Source organism: Tursiops truncatus, chromosome 14 (genome assembly GCF_011762595.2).
Source record: "Tursiops truncatus isolate mTurTru1 chromosome 14, mTurTru1.mat.Y, whole genome shotgun sequence".
Taxonomy (NCBI): Eukaryota; Metazoa; Chordata; class Mammalia; order Artiodactyla; family Delphinidae; genus Tursiops; species Tursiops truncatus.
The window spans coordinates 30,937,875-30,957,869 of NC_047047.1; the positions used below are offsets into that span (position 1 = coordinate 30,937,875).

The 19,995-nt window shown below is 45.3% G+C and overlaps 1 protein-coding gene and 1 long non-coding RNA gene across 9 annotated transcripts in view; one reads left to right on the top strand and one right to left on the bottom strand.

Annotated features, from left to right (window-relative positions):
* Positions 1-19,995, bottom strand: part of ANTXR1 (ANTXR cell adhesion molecule 1) — a 266,303-nt gene that overhangs the window by 111,431 nt on the left and 134,877 nt on the right. For 6 of the 7 annotated variants that reach the window (XM_073791293.1, XM_033838374.2, XM_073791292.1 and 3 more), the window contains exon 13: positions 11,570-11,665. In XM_073791293.1, coding sequence (XP_073647394.1) covers positions 11,570-11,665 — 96 coding nt within the window. Of the gene's footprint in view, positions 1-11,569; positions 11,666-18,764; positions 19,260-19,995 lie in introns of those variants that run through there. The other variant, XM_033838376.2, reaches the window with a different exon arrangement.
* On the top strand, positions 31-17,790 carry LOC109551124 (uncharacterized). 2 transcript variants are annotated; one of them, XR_002177820.3, is made up of 4 exons: positions 31-248; positions 10,617-11,724; positions 11,903-12,142; positions 15,168-17,790. It is a non-coding gene; the product is annotated as an uncharacterized lncRNA (long non-coding RNA). The 2 variants fall into 2 exon arrangements; XR_012325665.1 differs by having other exon boundaries at positions 2,281-11,724; positions 15,168-17,789.

Sequence of the window (19,995 nt, forward strand, 5' to 3'; positions counted from 1 at the left end):
TAGCAATAAACTATTTTTTTTTTTTTTTTTTTTTTTGGCGGGCCTCTCACTGTTGTGGCCTCTCCCGTTGTGGAGCACAGGCTCCAGACGCGCAGGCCCAGCGGCCATGGCTCATGGGCCCAGCCGCTCCACGGCATGTGGAATCCTCCCGGACCGGGGCACGAACCTGCGTCCCCTGCATCGGCAGGCTGACTCTCAACCACTGCGCCACCAGGGAAGCCCAGCAATAAACTATTTTTAAAATTAAGGTATGTAAATTTTTTTTAGGCATAATGCTATTGCATACTCAATAGACTATGTAACCTTAATATGCACTGGGAAACCGAAAAAATTCATGTGACTTGCTTTACTGTGGTGGTCTGGAATGGAACCTGCAATACTTCTGAAGTATGCCTTTAGATACTTCTGAAGTATGTGTTTTAGATTTTTTTGGTTGTGGTAAAGTTCACATAACATAACATTAACCATTTAAAAGTGTGAGCTGGCTGATTATATTGGGTGCCACCAAGTACTATCAGGTGAATGTGAAGATGCTGCTCAGCTGTCAGGAGTGACCTGGAAGAAACACACAAAACTCACACACACCTCATCTGTTTTCTTAGTTCTGTTTACCCTTGTGCAGTGCAATTAAATCAATATATCGCACTTGTGAGCCTGTGTACCTTTCTTCATGAAAGCATTTAAAGCATCCTCAACACGAGTGTATGTCCTGGTTATAAGAATCCAAGGATTCAGGGAAGGAGGAAAGCCTTAAGCTTGTGCATGAGATGCTCATGAAGAGATGAGATTCGTGGGACACCCTGAGAGCAAAGGGAGTAAAGGAACCCACGTTGAGCTTCATTGGAGACCACACTGAGGAACCCAAAGAAAGGAGAATGGAAGGCATGGGGCCCTTCATCTGCTTTAAAGGGGATTAGAAACATGTGTCATGGATTGAAGAAAAGGCTATCATGCTGAGAGCAGCAGAATAACACTTTTGTGGCATTTGGTCTTATTTGGAACCACACAAACAGCTTTTTTTGTTGTTGTTGTTATGAAAAGAGGACCCTGGCAAGACAACAAAAGCTGCATTTCTATTTTAAGCCAGCACAGAAGGGGTAAGAAGACAATGAGTCACAGTCATCCACCTCTGTTGTTGTGACACTTCATCCTAAGAATGTCCTTCCTTCTGTCCCGTTAACTCAAAGGCATGGGGCTACATCATACTCAAACTCATCACAAAACTTCATGTGTTTATTTTTTAAAAATTGAGACATAGTGCTATTTATACTGTAGCATTACTTCAAGAATTGAAGATGCTTAAAATGGTGGAAATTTTCAGTTTCTTATTAATTTTTAAAAGTGTATTATTTTATAACGTTGCACAGTTTTGAATGTTCTGTTCTGAACCTATATCCCCCCCCAGTCCTGTTATTTCCATAGGGCTAAAATTCCATATGAAGTGATATTTTTAGGAATACCCTTCATGTTATGGGAGAAATAATGGTACTTAGAGAACTTTTGATGTATCTGCTACTCAACCATTGTTCACTTTGTAGAGAGCAAAGGAAAGAGCAATGACAGGGCCTGATTCCTCAACTGATTTCTGGTCTTCTGTGCTTTCCATGCGTAGTAAAACCCCAAGGAGTCTGAGTAATAATACTTCCAAACTGTGATCCCTTTCTCTTAGTTTGTAATTTACAGAACCCCAAGTAATAAACATTTGAACTCTAAAACTGAGAGGTTGTGGTTCTGAATTCTTAGGGACACACACACACACACACACACACACACACACAACTCATAGCTCATCCTTTTACTTAAGGTCTCAGCTGTAGCAGAAGACTCAATTCTGACTCCCAAACTTTTATGGACCTATGTAAGGCTCTGAAACCAAATGTCTAGGTTATTGAGATTGGAAAATTACCACCGCTTTAGGGTCAGCTAACCGTCTGATTTCCAGAACCTTTTTTATTTTGTCCCTGGAGATGTCTATTTTCTTGTGAGCCTGGCTATGCATTTAAAACAACTTTTATTACATTTTTTTTCCAGGAAATTTTTTGTTTTTATTTTGCTAGGAAGTCCAGTGTATCACCAGCCAGGAGTAATTGATTTTTCCCAAATGATTACCTCTTGCATGCTCAGAGGGGTAACTCAAATAAATGTTGTATTTAGATGCCTAAATGTTGTCGTATGCCTAAATGTTGTATTTGGAGCCTTTGATTTAAAACATCGCATATCCTGAGACTTCTGGGCTGATATCTTAATTCCAACTCCTTTGCTACCTCCCTGGCCTCATAGGTTCTGTGTGAGGAGAAGCCATCAGAAGAAAGCTGTGTATAGAAGAAATGCCAATGAGATCTGAAAAGCCACCTAACAAAAGGCTTTAATTTCATGGATGGAAGGGGATGCTTGCTCTCATGCTTTTACAATTTAGGCTTCCATTCTGATTCCCTGACCTTATAATAAATATCCTTTTAATTAAAATCAAGACACCAAGGGAAACTAGGCAATGCAATGTGGAAAATGTCCAGGAAACATGAAATACTAGCTGATGACAGATAAATGAAACCTACTATACAAACAGTATAAATGTAATAGAAACCTCACAGTTGATTAGAGCTGGCCAAGTACTGCTTGAATCCAGTAATTTTATACTGTAAAAGTTTAGTAAAGTCTAGTGCCAAGGGTGTTGATCTAGAATGTAGTACAAGAAATTTTCAAAGAAATGAGCTCAACTTTTTTGTTTTTTACATTTGGAACTCAAATTCCAAATAATTTTTGGCCTCTCATCTTATCTCCCTTAAGACTGGAATTATTTAAAAGGCCAAATTCATACGTAAGAGAGAGTAGTGGCAAGAATTTTAACATTAGTTGATAAGGCCTAAATGATGTACATGGTAATTTCAAAGAGCAGCTATGCATATTCCTCACTAGATGATGCACGAGTCACTGCGAAACACTGAGACAGTTAAAAAAAATTCATGAATTCAGATTCCCTGAGGCTTAGAGGAGCATCTGGTCTGCCTGGGTTATGGGCAAGGTGATTCCAGCCACTGGCAGTGCCTGTGGGATCTGAGCAGGACACACAAGGAACAAGGGCACGGGATGATGTTCACAGTGTGTTTGAGCTTGTTGGCATTGACACCCTTCGAGGAGGGCGGTAAAGAGGCCACACCTAGGGACCCAGGAATCTGACTTTCAGCCAATTCAGCATTCTCTGGGCTTATGTTTCCCAAACGGTCTTTGGCAGAATGTTAGTGTCCTTCCAGACATCGGGATGTCAATAGGTGTTCGGGAAGGACTAGTGCCCTTCTAGATGTCAGTATGTTAATGAGTAAGGGTCAAGGGAGGATTCCAGGTCAAAAGAAGTTTAGGTGAACAGCGTCTGGAAATGCTGCCCCTGATACTTGCATCATATTTTGATATGTAACCAGGTTTAAGGACCACAGGCCAGGAAATGTTGAAGGAGAGGAGTAGATTCACTTATAGGAGGTAAGAATATAAGGAAGCTACCTTAGTGCCAGCATGGTTCCAATTTTCTAATTTTTCATGTGAGGAAATGAAGGTTAAAAGATTTGCCTTTGATGGAGGCAGATCTCATATTGGAACCCCATTGTCTTTAATGACAGCTTGCCTCTTTCCAGCTCACATAGGGGCATGAGGATGGTGGCGGGTGGGTTTCCAGGCAAGTCGCAGGGCCAGCCCAGCAGGGATGAGGGAAGCCACGAGGGCAAGGTGGAGATGAGAACAGACTGGCGTGTGGTGCAGAGCTCTGAGGCGAGGGCAGGCCATGGCAGGGCTCTGCATGCTAGTGGGAAGCAACCTTGTCAGCTGCAGAGAGAGGTGTGTCCAGATGGGAATGGGTGGAGGCTGGAAAGGGATCCAGAAAGCACGATGAGTCTAGGCCCATGATGCCTGGCTAAGGAACTGCTTGTACTTGTCAGGTTTCTACTAAATATGCTTCAGTGAATCCCTTTGGTGATGTTAGGTTTGGTTGTCTGGCCCTGAAAATGAAATGCTATGCTTAAAGGTGTGGAGGGCATTATTTGAAGAATTTATTTTTATTTCAATTTAAGGCATGTCAAGTTTCTGATTAGTTTTTGTCCCTTGCAATTTGTCATTCATTGAACTACCCTAGAAATTCAATAAAGTGAATTAAACATGATCCTTTACATAATTCTTTAAAAACTGTTCATAAGATACCTACGAGGCCTTTAAAAACAAACCCAAACAAAAGGGAACCGCATTTTGTTTCTCGCGGGAGAAATTCTCAAAGCACGCACAAGATCCTCTCCCAATATTTGCCGTTATTTGAACAGAAATATAATGGTTTGCTTTCACCTTAATAGTGTAGTTTAATTAGCTGGGCTGCAGAAGAATTCCAACTCTACAGCAGGATCTCTTTTTATTTTCTCTCTAGTTGTGGTAAGAAACACATAACCTAATCTTAACCATTTTTAAGTGTACAGTTCAGTAACGTTAAGTATGTTCACCTTGCTATGCAACGAATCTCCAGAAACTTTTTCACCTGGCAAAATATGGCAAGATCTTTTGATTCAGGGTTCCTGACATACAATCAACCCCCTAATAAAATGGGCAGATTTCTAGGATTTTATTTAAGAAGCTGATAAAAGTGTCTTTTGTTATGTAATATTTGATACATATAAAACAATGTGTGTAAAATACATGTAATTTATGAAACCTGATAATAATAATACAAACACCCATGAAACTACCATGCCCTACAGTTCCACCGGTTTGTGGGTTCCTTTCGTATCCATTCCCCTTCCCCCCTTTAGTTTAGTTTGGAAAACATATGAATTACATAGTAGGCACTGTACTTCTTTGTGGGATGATTTTCTGTGACAAGTTTCTCCGTCCCCTGGAGCAGTTCTTTGTATAGTGACAGGAACATATATATGAATGAACACTTGTGACAGAATGAGAAAATTCGCTAATAGATGTGTGAAAAAGTGCTATGAAAACCAAGGGAGGTTGGCGCTGATTCTCCCCAGGTGGGAAAAAGGAAAGCTACTGAGACGGAGTGATCAGCGAACCGGGCTTTGAAGAAAGAGGAATTGTTGACAGAGTAGATAAAGAAGATGAAAATATTTCAGCAAGCGGAAACAATATAAGCAAAGAGATCATTAGTAGCTATGAGGTATGTTCAAGGAACCCCAAAGAATAGAGTGTGCCTGGAGATGGCCCTCCTTCCATTTAGCTCCTCAATGAGCTTTGAGATATACTGAGTAACAGTCTGTCTTGAGCCAGGCATGGTTATGCGCTGGGGAACTACAGCCCTGGCTTCCAATAGCATATGTCTACAGGGGAAGATTGACAAGCAAACGATCAGTTACAACGCCATGGTCAGTGCCATGAAGGAGTCTGCACAGGGTGCCGAGGGGGTCCGGGCACAGGGAGGAGTAGGTGGGAGGTGAGGTGGAGAAGTGGGGTGTGGCCGGGTTGAGAGGGTCTACGTACGCCATGTCAAGGAATTTGAAGTCTGCTTTAGAGATCTTGAACAGTCAAGAGGATTTGGGGCATGGAAGTGAGTGGGACCATGACCTGATTAGTTTTCTTTTTTTAAGGGAAAAAAACCTAGTGACAGTGAGAAAGGCTAAAAGAGCAGTTAGGAAGTTATTGCAGTAGTTCAGGCGGGAGATGCAGAACCTCAGACTAAGGCAATGACATTCGTTCATCCATTCATTCCACAACTATTTATTAAGCAACTAATGAGTGCTTATGCTGGGGTAAAGGGTGCAGATGGATGTATCAGATGAGATGGCGTGTGAGAGAAGAGGATGCTCTACAGACACCTGTGAAGTGAGAGAAGACCAGGAGAGACAGAGGAGACCTTGGCAATCACTCTTCAGTCTAGAGTTTGGGCAGCTCAGAGGATGGTGACATATCTATCGATGAAGAGCAGTTCTGGGGAAAACATGATGAATTTAGCTGGGACACGATGGGGAGAGATGCCTACATTTGAGATGCCCATTGGGTACCAATACTGTGGGCCTGGTCTTCTGAAGCCGAGGCCAGCAATGGGTGGACACATTAAGTAGCCCTCAGCGTATCCATTGTAGCTGAAGTCATGAGCATTAGTGATATTGCCCAGGGACAATGTGCAGAGAAGGTTGAAGACAATCCTGGAGAACAAGAGGTGAGTGGCAGCAGGAGGAGACAGGGGAAAACTGAAGACAGATTTAGAAGAGTCGGCAGCAGCCAGCAGAGGAGAGAGTTGAAAGAAGAGAGTGCCCATTGCTGAAAGAGCTAAAGAAGAAGGCAAAATGAGCAGAGATCCCTGGCTGGGGAGTTCAGGCTTGCAATGTATGGGCTAGAGCAACGATGCTGATGGAGGCCAGGGTGCAGTGGGCCGAAGAGTGAATGGAAGGAATTGTGGACAGTCTGCTCTGCAGAGAAGTTGGCAGATGAAAGGGAGGGAGAAGGAAGAGGGCGGCTTGAAGGAGGAATAACGTATGAGACATTTTTAAAGGTTGAAAGAGGCCAGTAGGCAGCAGGGAGGAAGACAGTGTAGAGAAAAGGATGAAGATACCACAGGCAGAGGCGAATGAGAGAGAACAAAATGAAGGACATGAGTGGTGAGAGATGCAGCCAGGCTGCATCCGGGGAGGGGAGGGATGTTGGAGCAGCACGCATGAAAGTGCTACTTGAAGTGGAAGGTTTCTCACAGGACAGCTTCCACCTCTCACTGAGGCAGAAGGGTAGGCTGTCTGTTGAGAGTGAAAGAGCCAGAGATACGACAGTCATCTGCGGGAGAACGGGAACAGTCTGGGAGAGACACCATGGGGGTGGAGTCTGGGGCTCCACAAAGATGAGGTGAGCGTTTGCTAAGCAATGAGAAGGCCTCGTAAATGAGCAGTGGCCCCAACAGCATGCTTGGGCAATTCTCTTCTGAAGGGATCATCATGGAGTAGGAGAGGAGAAGACTATCAATTGCTCTGTCTCGGTATAAGGATGGGGCAGGGCAAGTGGGCTGCGTGTTAGGTAATCGAGGGTGTTCATGAGAGCGTCAGCATGGGGTCCGTAGGTTAAGACACCAGGCAGGCATTTATCCTCTCCCCCAGATTTTTGATTTGAAGGAGCCAGTCCCCATTGCTAACCAGAATCTATCAGTGTCTGGTGACCTGCTGAAATTTAGGCAGGATGTGATGGCCTTTGCCTGTGTACCTAAAGCTACCATCCTAGTTAGACTGCAGGCTTTCAGGGTGCTGCCTCTTGGCTGGGATGATGGTAGACTCTCAGGGTTACCTGCATGTTCTAGATCTGTATTAGATAATATTTACCTCTAATACCACTGATTCATTGTGGACTTTTTTCCTCCATATGTTCATACGTTTACTCATCCAGTACATTTCAACTCTTTTTTCCCATGATCCTCTTCTCATGCAGATTTCCTAGTCTTCCTTTTTTTAAAGTTCAATTTAGAGATTTCAGTAATATTGGACCAAATTTATAAGTGGATGGAGTGTCCATAGCATGACTTAAAGCGTTCTGGAAATGCCCTTTGTGGAACTGAGGCAGGGTTTTATTTATTCATTTATTTTTTTGTAAAATATTGGCCCCTGAATTCCCTTTTTGAAAATGCAAATAAGCACAGGGTACATAGGCTGATGACTCTCTCTCTTCCAATGTGAATATTTTTAGTGCCAGTGAATAAAGTTAGGAATCTTAGAAGGCAAAGATTTACCTGGGGATACTGAGGGCCACGTTGGGAAACACTGAAAACTTTGGATCCAAGATCTGGCCAATTCTCTCTCCATCAGTCATTACTGATAGATTATTCTCTGCTACGCGGGCAATAAGTTAACCCAGGTTCCATCTAGGTGGGAGATAAGAGCCAGCTGGGAATGGGGTCCTTCCAGAAAGGCAAAATGCAATGGGTAGCACCAGTCACTCTCAGCCTTCAGCTTTCTTCTTCCAGGACCAGCAGGAGGCAAGAGGATGCTGACGGCTGCAGAAGGCTGGCCTCATAGTGTCTATTATGCCTGATCTGGCCGTACTGGTCGTTACATGTTAAAATGCTCTTTATGATTAGTAAATAGTGACCTGAGTGCCTGCCCTTGTACCCCTGCCACCCTACAGGACTTCATGGACCATCCCCCATCCCGCCCCATATCCAGCCACTAAGGGGTTAATGTTTGGCTCAATTGGGATGGAGGCCTTGCAAATTGTTAAAGATTTTGAATATTATTCCCCGGAAGAACTGTGCAGAAGCGGGAGGAAGGCAAACCTCATGGCTCCTCATGTTACAGACCCTTTCTGCTCTCTGGCTATTTCCCATCATGGAGATACGGCTTTGGTACCAGGCCATGGGGTATTTCCCACACTCAAGACAGGGCAGGGAGGTTTCAGGACCGTCATTTACAAGGATGCCCTCTGCTAGTCCCAGACTGTGGTGAGGGCGTGCTGTCACGCGGGGGAGAGAAACTTGCTGCATGCGGCATCCTGGGGTGTGGGGAGATGACGTTTGCCCTCCTTCCTGTATACTCCCTTTAGAAAACACGTGAATTTACCCTGTCCTCCTCAGAACATCATCACTCATAAAGGAAGCCAGCGATCAACGAGTAATTTGGGGAGCACACTAAGCATCAGAGCCCCAGACAGCTTTCAGAAATATGTGGAAGGGCAGTTTTTAAATGCTTCATAAACAGGAAAATCAGTCTCTGAGATCTTCCCTTGTAAAGAAATTCCTCAGGACTTACAAAATCAGGCCACATTAAGACATTTTTGCTGTCTTCCAAAGCAACATAGGCTTAGCCAGATAGATTCGCTGAAAAATATTCTGAATATTGCAAAGCAATCTGACCTTGTGTGATCCTGCCTCCAATAATGAACGGCATTAAATAAGAGACATTTTCCTGGAAATTAAAACCACGATAAGATATCACTGCATGCCTGTTAAGATTGCTATCATCAAGAAGACAAGAGATAACAAGTATTAGTGGGAATCCTTGTACACTGTTCATGGGAATGTAACTTGGTGCAGCCACTATGGAAAACAGTATGGAGGTTCCTCAAAAAATGAGAAATAGAACTACCATATGACACAGCAATTCCAATTTTGGGTATATATCTGAAGGAAACAAAACCACTATCCTGAAGAGATACAGACACCCTCATGTTCAATGCAACATTATTTACAATAGCCAAGACATGTAAGCAACTTAAGTGTACATTGAAGGACGAATGGGTAAAGAAGATGTGGTATACATATACGATGGAATAGTATTCAGCCATGAAAAAGAAGGAAATCCTTCCATTTGCGACAGCATGGATGGACCTTGAGGGCATTATGCTAAGTGAAATAAGTCAGGCAGAGAAAGACAAATACTGTATGATTTCATTTACATGTGGAATCTAAAAGAACCAACTTCATAGAAACAGATCAGATCTGTGGTTGCCAGAGGTGGGGGCTGGGGTACAGGGTTGGGGGTGGAGGAATTGAGTGAAGGTAGTCAAAATGTACAACTTCCAGTTACAAGATAAAGCTCGGGGTGTATAATGTACAACAGGATGACTACAGTTCAGAATACTGTATTGTACATTTGACAGTTGCTAGGAAAGTAATCTTAAAAGTTCTTATCACAAGGAAAAATGTGTAATATGTGGGGTGATGGATGTTAACTTACTGTGGTAAACTTTTTGCAATATATACACGTACCAAATCATTAAGTTGTATACCATAAACTTATAAAATGCTATCTGTCAATTCTATTTCAATAAAACTGGAAAAAAGAGACATTTCTCACTAATATAAATTGAATGCCATACAGTACAGTTATATATTCCTATTATAGTAAATATTTTAAAATATTAATAATAGTAATTATTAATAATAATACAAGGAACAATCTTAAGCAGATATATAGATAATCCTTTAATTTTCACCATCTACCTATGAGGTCAGAGCTCTCATCGTCCTCATCATATAAATGAGGAAACTGGGGCACAGAGAGGTTAAGTAACTTGCCCAAGATCACACAACCAGTAAATGGTGGAGTACTGCTTGGCTGTTGTATTGTTCCTAGCTGTCCCCACCCAGAGGTAACTGTTTTTAATAATCAAAGGGACTAAGTGAACAAAGGGTGATGCCTACTACAACAGAAGCCCCAGTGTTCACCTCAGGCTGCCACCACCAACACTCCCAGCCACCCTCTTCTTTAAGAGCCCTCTGAAAGTTTTCTTCCCACGAGAATTCCAGACTTGAAGATATGCTTCCTTTTGAATCACCATAGAAAGCAGTCTGGCTGCCTCAGTGTTTTTTTTAACCTTAAAAATAACATGGTTATGCAGCCTTAAGTATTTAAACATTTAAATCTGGGGCTGCTGTGCTTAAGACTGCTTAAAATCTTGGTGAAATCACTCCAGCCTGGATTACACTAATTGACCTGAGACTTGCACCTGTCCCTCCCACCAGGGTCCCTCCCACTTACACATGCTTGTCTGCTACAAGTCATCTTTTCCCCTCAAAACCAGAGGCTTCTGTTGGTGCAAAAGCCTCTTTCTTTCCAGAATCCTTGCCACAGGGATCCACATCCTGACTGAGTTTTGCACTCATCCATTTATCATCTCTTTAAAGTGTTGTTTGAAACCATTTCTCCCTTTTGTTCAAGTCTAGTGCTCTATGAGGCTTCAGTTTCTGTCCTACACACAGATTTGAGTCGCCTTGCACTGTATGCTAAGTGCTGGATTTCCAGAGATAAAGTGAAGACAAGCTCTAGCCTGGAGATGCTCACCATCTATTTTCCTCTGCTGGGCCTGCCATGGAAGAACTGAGATGCAGGGAATGGAAGAAGCTGTGGCAGTGGAGCAGCGCTCGCTTCAAACGCACCTGCCTTTACAGCGCATGCTCTGATTGTGCATGAAGTCAGGGCATGTGCTAGAACTAGACTTGCAAGAGCTAATGTTTTTTTTTCATTTGGATATTACTTTGTTTGGTGTTTTCCTGGTTTGGGGGCCAGGGAATAGAAACTGATAGACAAGCACATATCATTTGGGCACGGCAGGTGATGGCGGGTTATCCCAGGCCCTGCACTATTTGGGGATGCTGGCCAGAGCTATGTGGTGGCTCCAGGTGACGGTGATGGGGAGGAGATCCTTACTGATCCTGTGCTGGGCACATATAGGTGTGTCCTATAAGTGGTAGCTAAAAGAATAAAATAAAGGTAGGTGCCACTCTTTTTTTTTTTTTTTTTTTGCGGTACGCGGGCCTCTCACTGTTGTGGCCTCTCCCATTGCGGAGCACAGGCTCCGGACACACAGGCTCAGCGGCCATGGCTCACGGGCCCAGCCGCTCCACGGCATGTGGGATCCTCCCGGACCGGAGCACGAACCCGTGTCCCCTGCATCGGCAGGCAGACTCTCAACCACTGCGCCACCAGGGAAGCCCAATCATGTTAGTTTTTGCCAATTTTATAAAAATTGTACAAAAGACGCTAGACTTATTGTTAATTATTTACACAGTTTCTTGTTGCCCTCTACCTACTCATGGTCCTGTTAACCTGTGTCATTCTTTGCTTTGAGCCGCCTGAGGTCTGAGGCCGGGGGGGAAGCTTGGGGCACTTACCACGGTGCAGCAGAGGGGCCAGAACCACCAGAGGAGAGCCAGGGCCAGAAGCAGGAACAGGATCAGCAGGGCGATCGCCAGGATGGAGCCATCGGACTGCGGGGCCGAGAGAGAGGGCGGTCAGCAGTGGGGCCGGCTGTGCGTGCAACCAGCATGTGAGCTTGGGGGGCAAGGCAATACCTGTGGTCTCTCCCTCCCCGCACTCCCATCCCCAGTATGCAGATTTAAGTCCCAGAGAAGAGCACAGTTTGCCAAGTAAACTGTGCTGCCCAACATTCTGGGCAACACACTCTATGTAGTCAGTTCTCATGAGAAGTGGGTTTGTCTTTTCAGGGAAGCCCCATTCTTCTCTTGGAACAACAGCCTGAAGGACCAATCCTGCAGGAGACAGAGCAGATGGCTGCCTTTGCAGCTGGGCACTGAGATGGCCTACCACCGCCATCTGCCTCCGGACCATCACCCTGTGCCCGGTGACAGCCTCCCACTCCCTGGAACTGCTGTTCCCGCCACCCCTTGGGCTGGACTTGGGACAATTCTCAACTCAGCCTGCTTGCCTGAGCCCGTGTCTCGTAGGTGCGTGTAAGAGAGTCACGAGGCAAAGTCTAGAGCCCACTGATGGGATGTGATAAAGGGCAGAGGGATTCCAGGGAGTAGAGGGTGAGGCAGCTTCTGCTGACCCTGGGAGGGGAGGGGTGTGGTGACTGAGTCAACGCTGCTCTCGGGTCCAATGAAGCAGGCGCCCAAGACAAATCATGCCCACTTCCAAACATGCCTAGGCCAGTCCCCAAGACAGACAGTTGCCGTGGGCTGACATGATGATTAACTTTCAGCAACAGAGATCCCACTCCCTCGGTGTCAGTATTCTGGGGCTGCTGGTTCAAGGGAGCAGATTTAAGTCCCCGCCACCACCCCTTCTTCCCAGCTACCGGGAGTGCAAGTGGGTACAACCTTTGGAGCTGGGGGCGAGGGGCAAGTTGTCACAGGTATTAATTGTCATAGGTACCCCTTCTGAATATAGCTGGCAATGCCACTTTTAGCTCCCCCCCCAAAATCAGATATGTTTGTACAGGTGATGATGATAAAGGAAAGCAACCTAAATGTTTAACAATTAAGGAATAGTTAGTAATACATGGTAGAACCACCAATTACTCTGTAGACATTATATTTACACATAATATTTAAATAACCTGAGAGAACAGCCCTGATATAATGAGTGGACTTATGTTTGCCAAGAGTGAGAGAGAGACTGAGGGCTATTTACTCAAATAGTAATGGTGATTTTGCTCGTAGTGGATTTATGGTAATTAAAAAAAAATCTGTCTTTGCCTTTCTTTTTCTTTGTTGAACATTGCACAATGAGAAAGTAAACTCTTGAAGTTGTATTTTAAAAATCTGCACTTGGGGCTCCTCCCTATGGTATCAGGGCTCACGTGGCCCTGGGGTTCTCACCCAGGATCAGTGGACCTATGGGGTACACAGATGGGCTCAAGTGGATGGGAGGTGTGACCCTCCCGAAACAACACTCATGACCTTCAGAGCATGTGTCTTCAGGGGAGACTGTTCACAGCATGATCAGACTTTCAAAGCTGCCCTCTCCCCAACCATTTACAGAGGGGGAGGTTGGATGGCCCGTCCGAGGCTACACAGCAGGTTAATGGCAGAGCTGGGGCGTGAGTGCTCTGAGTGCTCAGTGGGGGCTACTGGAAGCTGTTTAAAGGCAGCTTTTACTCCCTGGAATGTCTTTGACCCAAAAGCCAGGGAACTAAACACTCAGATCCCACCAAGCCAAGGCTTGGGAATGCCAGATTGTCCCCGAGGGAGCTGCACCTCACAAGTGCAGGTGCAGGGCTGGGCAGTGGGTGGGGAGAGGGCACAGCAGCCAGAGGACGGTCTTGGACCCACAACGTTTATGCAATGAGCTACGCAGACGGATGCTCTCCTTGAAGATACAAAGAAATCCCGTGTGTTCTCCAAACTTACTGTTAGTCAAGGACAGCCCCCTTGATCTTTCAGTCTCTACGTTCCACGCCCATAAAATGGAGATGCTGAACCTCACCTGCCTCATTGCATTGATGTGAGGGGAAAATGAGCTGTAAGATGTAAGCAGACATGGCTGGACAAGTGGGATGGAAGCTATCAGGTCAGACGCTGAGCTGTAACTCATCCTCCCTTTGTTTCCTCGTGGCCAGCAAACATGGTGGCCATTTCAGATCATAAGTCTGTTTGCCGTCGGAATAATAAGTGGTTTGGTTACTGCAAGGCTTATAAAACAGTGGTCTTTCAGTATAAGGTTATAATTTAGTAAAGACTACAGACTGCATTTATTCCCATTATATGCAATCTCCCCTCTCCTGATTTTACTTTCACTCTAGAGAGAGGAACTGAAGCAGAAAAGCTGATATATTGTGGGGAAAATTATTTTAATTCCTTCTGGAAAAAGAAGGAATTTTCCTGTGAAGTGGGGAGGGTGGAGGACCGGGACCACAAGGGGAGAGGGGAGGCTTCAGCTCCTGAAGGAGATTTCCTGGATTCAGACAAAGCTTCATCCGGCCCGTCTCTGACCAGGCTTGGTCTGCCTGGTCCCAGCCCTCCCTTCCGTAGTAAAGGAGGACAGCGTGGGGCTCAGCAGGGGCAAGGTGCAGTGGGGACACTGGGGGAGTGGAAATGCAGTGGGGCAGACGCTCCTGGAGGGACTGACCCTTGCTCTGGATGCAGCCCCCAGTAAAGCCCCCCAACGCACTGCCTGGTTTTCAAGATCTTCCAGCACCGTTATATACAAACACCCAGTGTAAAAGGGTCACCGTCAGACAAGAGGCATGAATCTCTGATGAACTTAGACATGAAGCTAATGTCCTACAAGTAGGTAACATGTGCATGCAACCTCGGAGGAGGTTCGTTCATGGATTCATTCAGCAAACGTTTCCTGAGGGTCCGTCCGGTACCCATGGAGCAGACCTCAGCGGTAAGGATGGATCACACAGAACCAAGGTGCTCATGGTCTGATGAGGAATATGTATCAACCGTTACCCACACTCAGGGGCCTGTGTGTTGTTATTCAACAGCTGTACACGCAGCACCTTTAATTAATTAATTTATTTTTGGATAGTTTTTATTTTATTTAAAAAATTAAAAAAAATTTTAATACAACTTTAAAGGTTACTTTCCATTTGCAGTTATAACAAATGGTGAGCTCTATTCCCCGTGTTGTACAGTACATCCTTGAGTCTATCTTACACCCAACAGTTTGAACCTCTCGCCCCCCCAACCCCTCGGTTGCCCCTCCCCAACCTCCCGCCCGCCACTGGTAACCACTAGTTTGTTCTCTATATCTGTGAGTTTCACGCAGCACCTTTTATGTGCCAGGCAGTGAAAAAAGCAAACAGTCTCTTGAGTCTTAAAGCTTACATTCTGGTGCAATAGTAGTAATGATAGTGATGATAATAATACTTGTTATCAGTATAGCTCGTATTTATTGAACACTTACTATGTGCCAGGGACTGTCCTTTCTAAATATGTACTAACATGCTTTCCATGTGTTAGTTCACTTAATATTAACAACCTTATGAATTCAATAATATTGTTTTTTCCTATCTTACAGAAAAATACTGAGGCAAGGACAGAAGAAGCAACTTGCCCAAGGTCACAGGGAGAAACCAGAATTTAAAACTGGGCCATTTGGTAAGACATGAAAGCAACCTAAATGTCCACTGACAGATGAATGGATAAAGAAGATATGGTACATATATACAATGGAATACTACTCAGCCATAATAAAGAATGAAATAATGACATTTGCAGCAACATGGATGGACCTAGAGATTATCATACTAAACGAAGTAAGTCAGATGGAGAAAGACAGATACCATATGATATCACTTATATGTGGAATCTAAAATATGGCACAAATGAACCTATCTACGAAACAGAAACAGACTCACAGACAGAGAACAGACGTGTGGTTGCCAAGGGGGAGGGAGGGATGGATTGGTAGTTTAGGATTAGCAGATGCAAACTATTATACAGAGAATGGATAAACAATAAGGTACTACGGTATAGCACAGGGAACTATAGCCAATATCCTGTGATAAACCATAAATGGAGAAGAATATGAAAAGGAATGTATATATGTGTATAACTGAATCACTTTGCTGTATAGCAGAAATTAACATTGTAAATCAACTATATTTCAATAAACTAAATTTTTAACAGAGTTGGGCCATTTGGTTCCACAGCCTACAAGTTCAACCAGCAGGTTACTGCCCTCAGCAAGCACTAAGAACTAAGTGTCTGGAACTAGCACTGAGGAGGTGACACTGGATTCTCGCCCTCAGGGCGAAGGAGAGCTTGGCATTCCTGCACAGAAAGAAAACACAAAGTGCATGGTGTAGGGGTGAAGGAGGCAGGGTCCCCACTGTTGGAGCCCAAGCTGAGGGGCATGGCTTCTCTCTTGAGCCTGAGTGGCTTCAACCTGGGGAGACTGTGATCGGACTTGTTTCTTGGGAAGTAAATGCTTTCAATGCATAGAGTATGGACCTGAGGGGAAGACTGGAGGTCGAAGGCCCAGGTGGAAGGCTCCTGCAGTCCCTCCCAGTCTTTTAGGATGACATTTTACAAGGTCACTCCTTCTGAAACTCTTGCATTTTCATGGATGTCTTTGTACTAATTTTACTAATGATAGCGACTGTTATTGTGTGCTATCTGCATTCCCGGCACTAGGCAAAGTGCTACCTATGCATGAGCTCATTTAATTAAACGAGGCTTGTTAAAGCAGTCTTGTTGCAGGAACTGTTATCCCCTTTTTGAATAAGGAACAAGGAGACTCAGCGAAGGTATGTAACTTACCCAGACCCTTCCTGTACCACTTATGGACATATTTATATGCCCTCAATTTTAATGTTGCAAAACTGGGAATTGAACCTTCACAGTCTGATTTTAGAACCTTGTCCCCTTCCACTTCATCATTACACTCTAATGCCAGATTTATAAAAAATTCGCTTAATATCTATACTTGAAAGACTAAACATAAGGCAGCTGCATGAGAGACTGAGACCGTGTTTGTAATCGCTCCACCTGATGGAAGGAAGTTCATCCACACGGCTCCGGGTGGATCAGAGAGTCACATAGTGCAAGTGTATTTCAGAGTGAAGTCCGAAAGGGATGGAGGCCACAGCAGGGCCCGGTTGCCCCTTATGATCTTGAATTGGAATTTCTATCAATTACCTTGTGAAGAGGAATTGACAATCATGTAAGGATGGCTCTGTGTTACCTGTTGAATGAATATGAGTATGTAGTAGAAATACATACACATCTGCCCTGTTTAGTATCTGCTTCATTCGTGAAATTAGTTCAGCTACTCTAAATGAATCCTTTTGCATTTTCATCTAGTCCCAAGATGAAAAGCCCCTTTGGGTGCTAAGACTTTGCCGTGGGCCGGGAGGCATGTGGAATGTTCCACAGCCCACACCATGTAGCCTGGTGGCCCAGAACCTGGCTCTGTCCTCCTGCACTGGTGCAAACTGCCTTGGCTCCTCGGGCTTTGGCCTCCAACCTACCCTCCTGTGTCCCAGCTCACTGTCTGCTGGCACACCCTGTGTTACGCGCTGCCTGCTGCCCAAAGCTTCTTCCTGGATCGGAGCTCAGGAGGGTCATGGGCTGACCACTGCTCTCAGCCTGACTCAGGACAAGCGTGTGGACTCGGCCTCTGCTCCTCCCTTCACCAGGGCACAGGGTGGTAGGACTGCAAAGACCCCTGGGCCCACACGGCCTCCACCATGGGGCTGAGCAGGGCCATTTGGGTCAGGGCCTAAATGCGCCTGCCCAGGCTCTGTCTTGGATGGCTAAATGGCAGGAGGCGAGGTGGCTTCCTCACCACGCAGAAGTTCCAAACCAGCCAGCCTCCAGGCTTGGAAGCGGATGCATCCTCCAGGCTCTCTGACGCCGGGCAGGGGAGCCTGAGTGGGGCCTTGCCTGGACTTGACTTTCTGACAAGAAGCGAGAGCAGGAGCTGACCTGCCCAGCAAACTCTGCTCCTGTCCTTGCTGGGCAGCCTCTGCATGGAATTCTCTGGAAGCTTTGAAAGAGATTTCAGAAGGGAAGGCAGCAGCAGATAAATAACCAAAGATTGCCTCCTGCCACTGTTATCTTCCCAACAGCCTAGATACCAACACAAGTTAATTTCTTATTTTCTTTAAAAAGTAAAAATAAAGTTTAATAACTCAACATGGCCCTTTGGTTTAAAATATTTTCAGCAGGAGGTGGGGGGCTTTGGGGTGTGACTAGAGATGAAAGGAAGCGGTGCTAAGGAGGTACATCTTCCAGTTAGGGGAGGGGACATCCATTTTCTTCAATAAGTAGTAGTTTTATGCCTTCTTCCCTATGAACGCTGAGGTATAAGATGCTCACAGAGGCCTGCGGTGGAGCACGCAGACACAGAATATTAAACACGAGGGCAGATGCTCGGGCTGCTCCTTCCTCTGGTCATTCCTTGTTAGGATAAATTTCCCTGAAGCCTGCCTGGCTTGCAAGGCAAATCCCTGCATCATGGCTTTTTATATATATATTTTAAATTTGTATTTATTTATGGCTGTGTTGCGTCTTCGTTTCTGTGCGAGGTCTTTCTCTAGTTGTGGCAAGTGGGGGCCACTCTTCATCGCGGTGCGCAGGCCTCTCACGATCACGGCCTCTCTTGTTGTGGAGCACAGGCTCCAGACGCGCAGGCTCAGTAGTTGTGGCTCATGGGCCCAGCCGCTCCGCGGCATGTGGGATCTTCCCAGACCGGGGCTTGAACCCGTGTCCTCTGCATCGGCAGGTGGACTCTCAACCACTGCGCCACCAGGGAAGCCCCCATCATGGGTTTTTAAAATGCCTTTGTCCCCGGCTCACCAAACGAGGGCATCTTTTAAGATGAGGAAGCATTGTTTTCAAGAGAATAGATTTGGAAACTTGAATAATGAAAGCATCTCTCACGTGGTAGGTTTCTAGTAATTTTGGATTTCTGACGCACGGCAGGGGGGTGAGGGATCTTGTGTGACAGGAGAGAGGGAGGCCTCTGGGCAACAGAGCATCAGGCATCGCTGTTCCTTCCTGTCTTGTTTTTTTTTATGGTGGATTTTTTTTTTTTTTTTTTTTGGCTCTGAACATTTTATGTTTAAAAAAACAGAAAGAAAAGGGGGAAAAAAAAAACTGTCCCCACAAGGGGGAAGGCCCCCAGTGGGCCCCTGCCTGTTGTTCCCCCTGGCTTCAGAGACTTCTGTATAGCCCTTAGCTGCTTGCCGGCCAGGGTAAAGGGAGGAGGGTCAAACTGAGAGGAATGATGGGAAACTGGGGGAAGCTCAACTTAAAGAAACTTGGTGGAATCCCCCATCTCCAAGCTGGGTTTGAACTGGGATTCTTCCTTGTCGTTCAGGCATGGGGTTATTATGTAGCCAATGAAGTGTCTTCAGTTCTGCCTGGAAAACTGTCTCAGTTAAGGAGGGAGCATCCTTCCCCACTCCTGTGTGTAAAACTCCAGGCCTTTCTTCCCCTTTACTCATTCAGTAAACGAGGCCAGAGCACAGCGAACAGGGGCCTCTGCTCTCCCCTTCCTATCTGGGGAGCGTGCTGTCCACCGAGAGAGAGCAGAGGCTGTCTTCTTCTGCTCCATGCAGGCTGGTTTTGTGGGGGGCCTGATGCTTGTACGATTGGGAGGCCTCTTTAAGAAAAAGAACATAAAAATACAAATGCAAAATAATAAGCACCCCTCCCAGGACCTTAGAAGGCCTAGAAGGGACCCATTCAAATGAGCATCCCTGAAACTTAAACTTCATCAGCGTTCCCGTAACTCTGCCCCTGGCTGTGAGTCTTCCCTAGACGGGCCCCATGCCCGCGACGAGGTTGGCAAAGCTGTTGAATCCTGGGCTTCAGTTTCCAGCCCATTTGCTGCCACACTCAGCCTTAGTCTCCAGTCCGCAACAACAAAGGCAATACTGAGGTTTTCATATATGGTTTGAGGGTCTCATTTCTATTTTTTCACATGCTTTTTTGCCCCCAGGACAGTGATCCCTCCAATATCTCTTATTTTAACTTCCCCCAGGATGGACCCTGGTAATTGTAACAATTACATTTTGAAAACAGTGTACAGGAATTATTAACAAAGGTTAAGGAGAGCCCTCCCTGATGGGTGGTGGGTTTGCTGCAGTTCTAGGATCTAGGCTAGGTTTTGTGGATTCTGAAAATCACCACTGAGTTACTAAAGGTACTCAGATTCTTTCACATGGTTAGATGAGGCTGTCTTTTAAACCTTTAACCTGAAGAATGAATTAGCAGGTTTATTCTGCCACATTGAAGGGCTATTAGCCAAACTCTGCCAAAAATATGACAGGAAAACAGCTGTTGATCCATTAGATATTTTTAAAAGCTGGCAAGGTTGTTTCCCTGGTTTCAGTTGG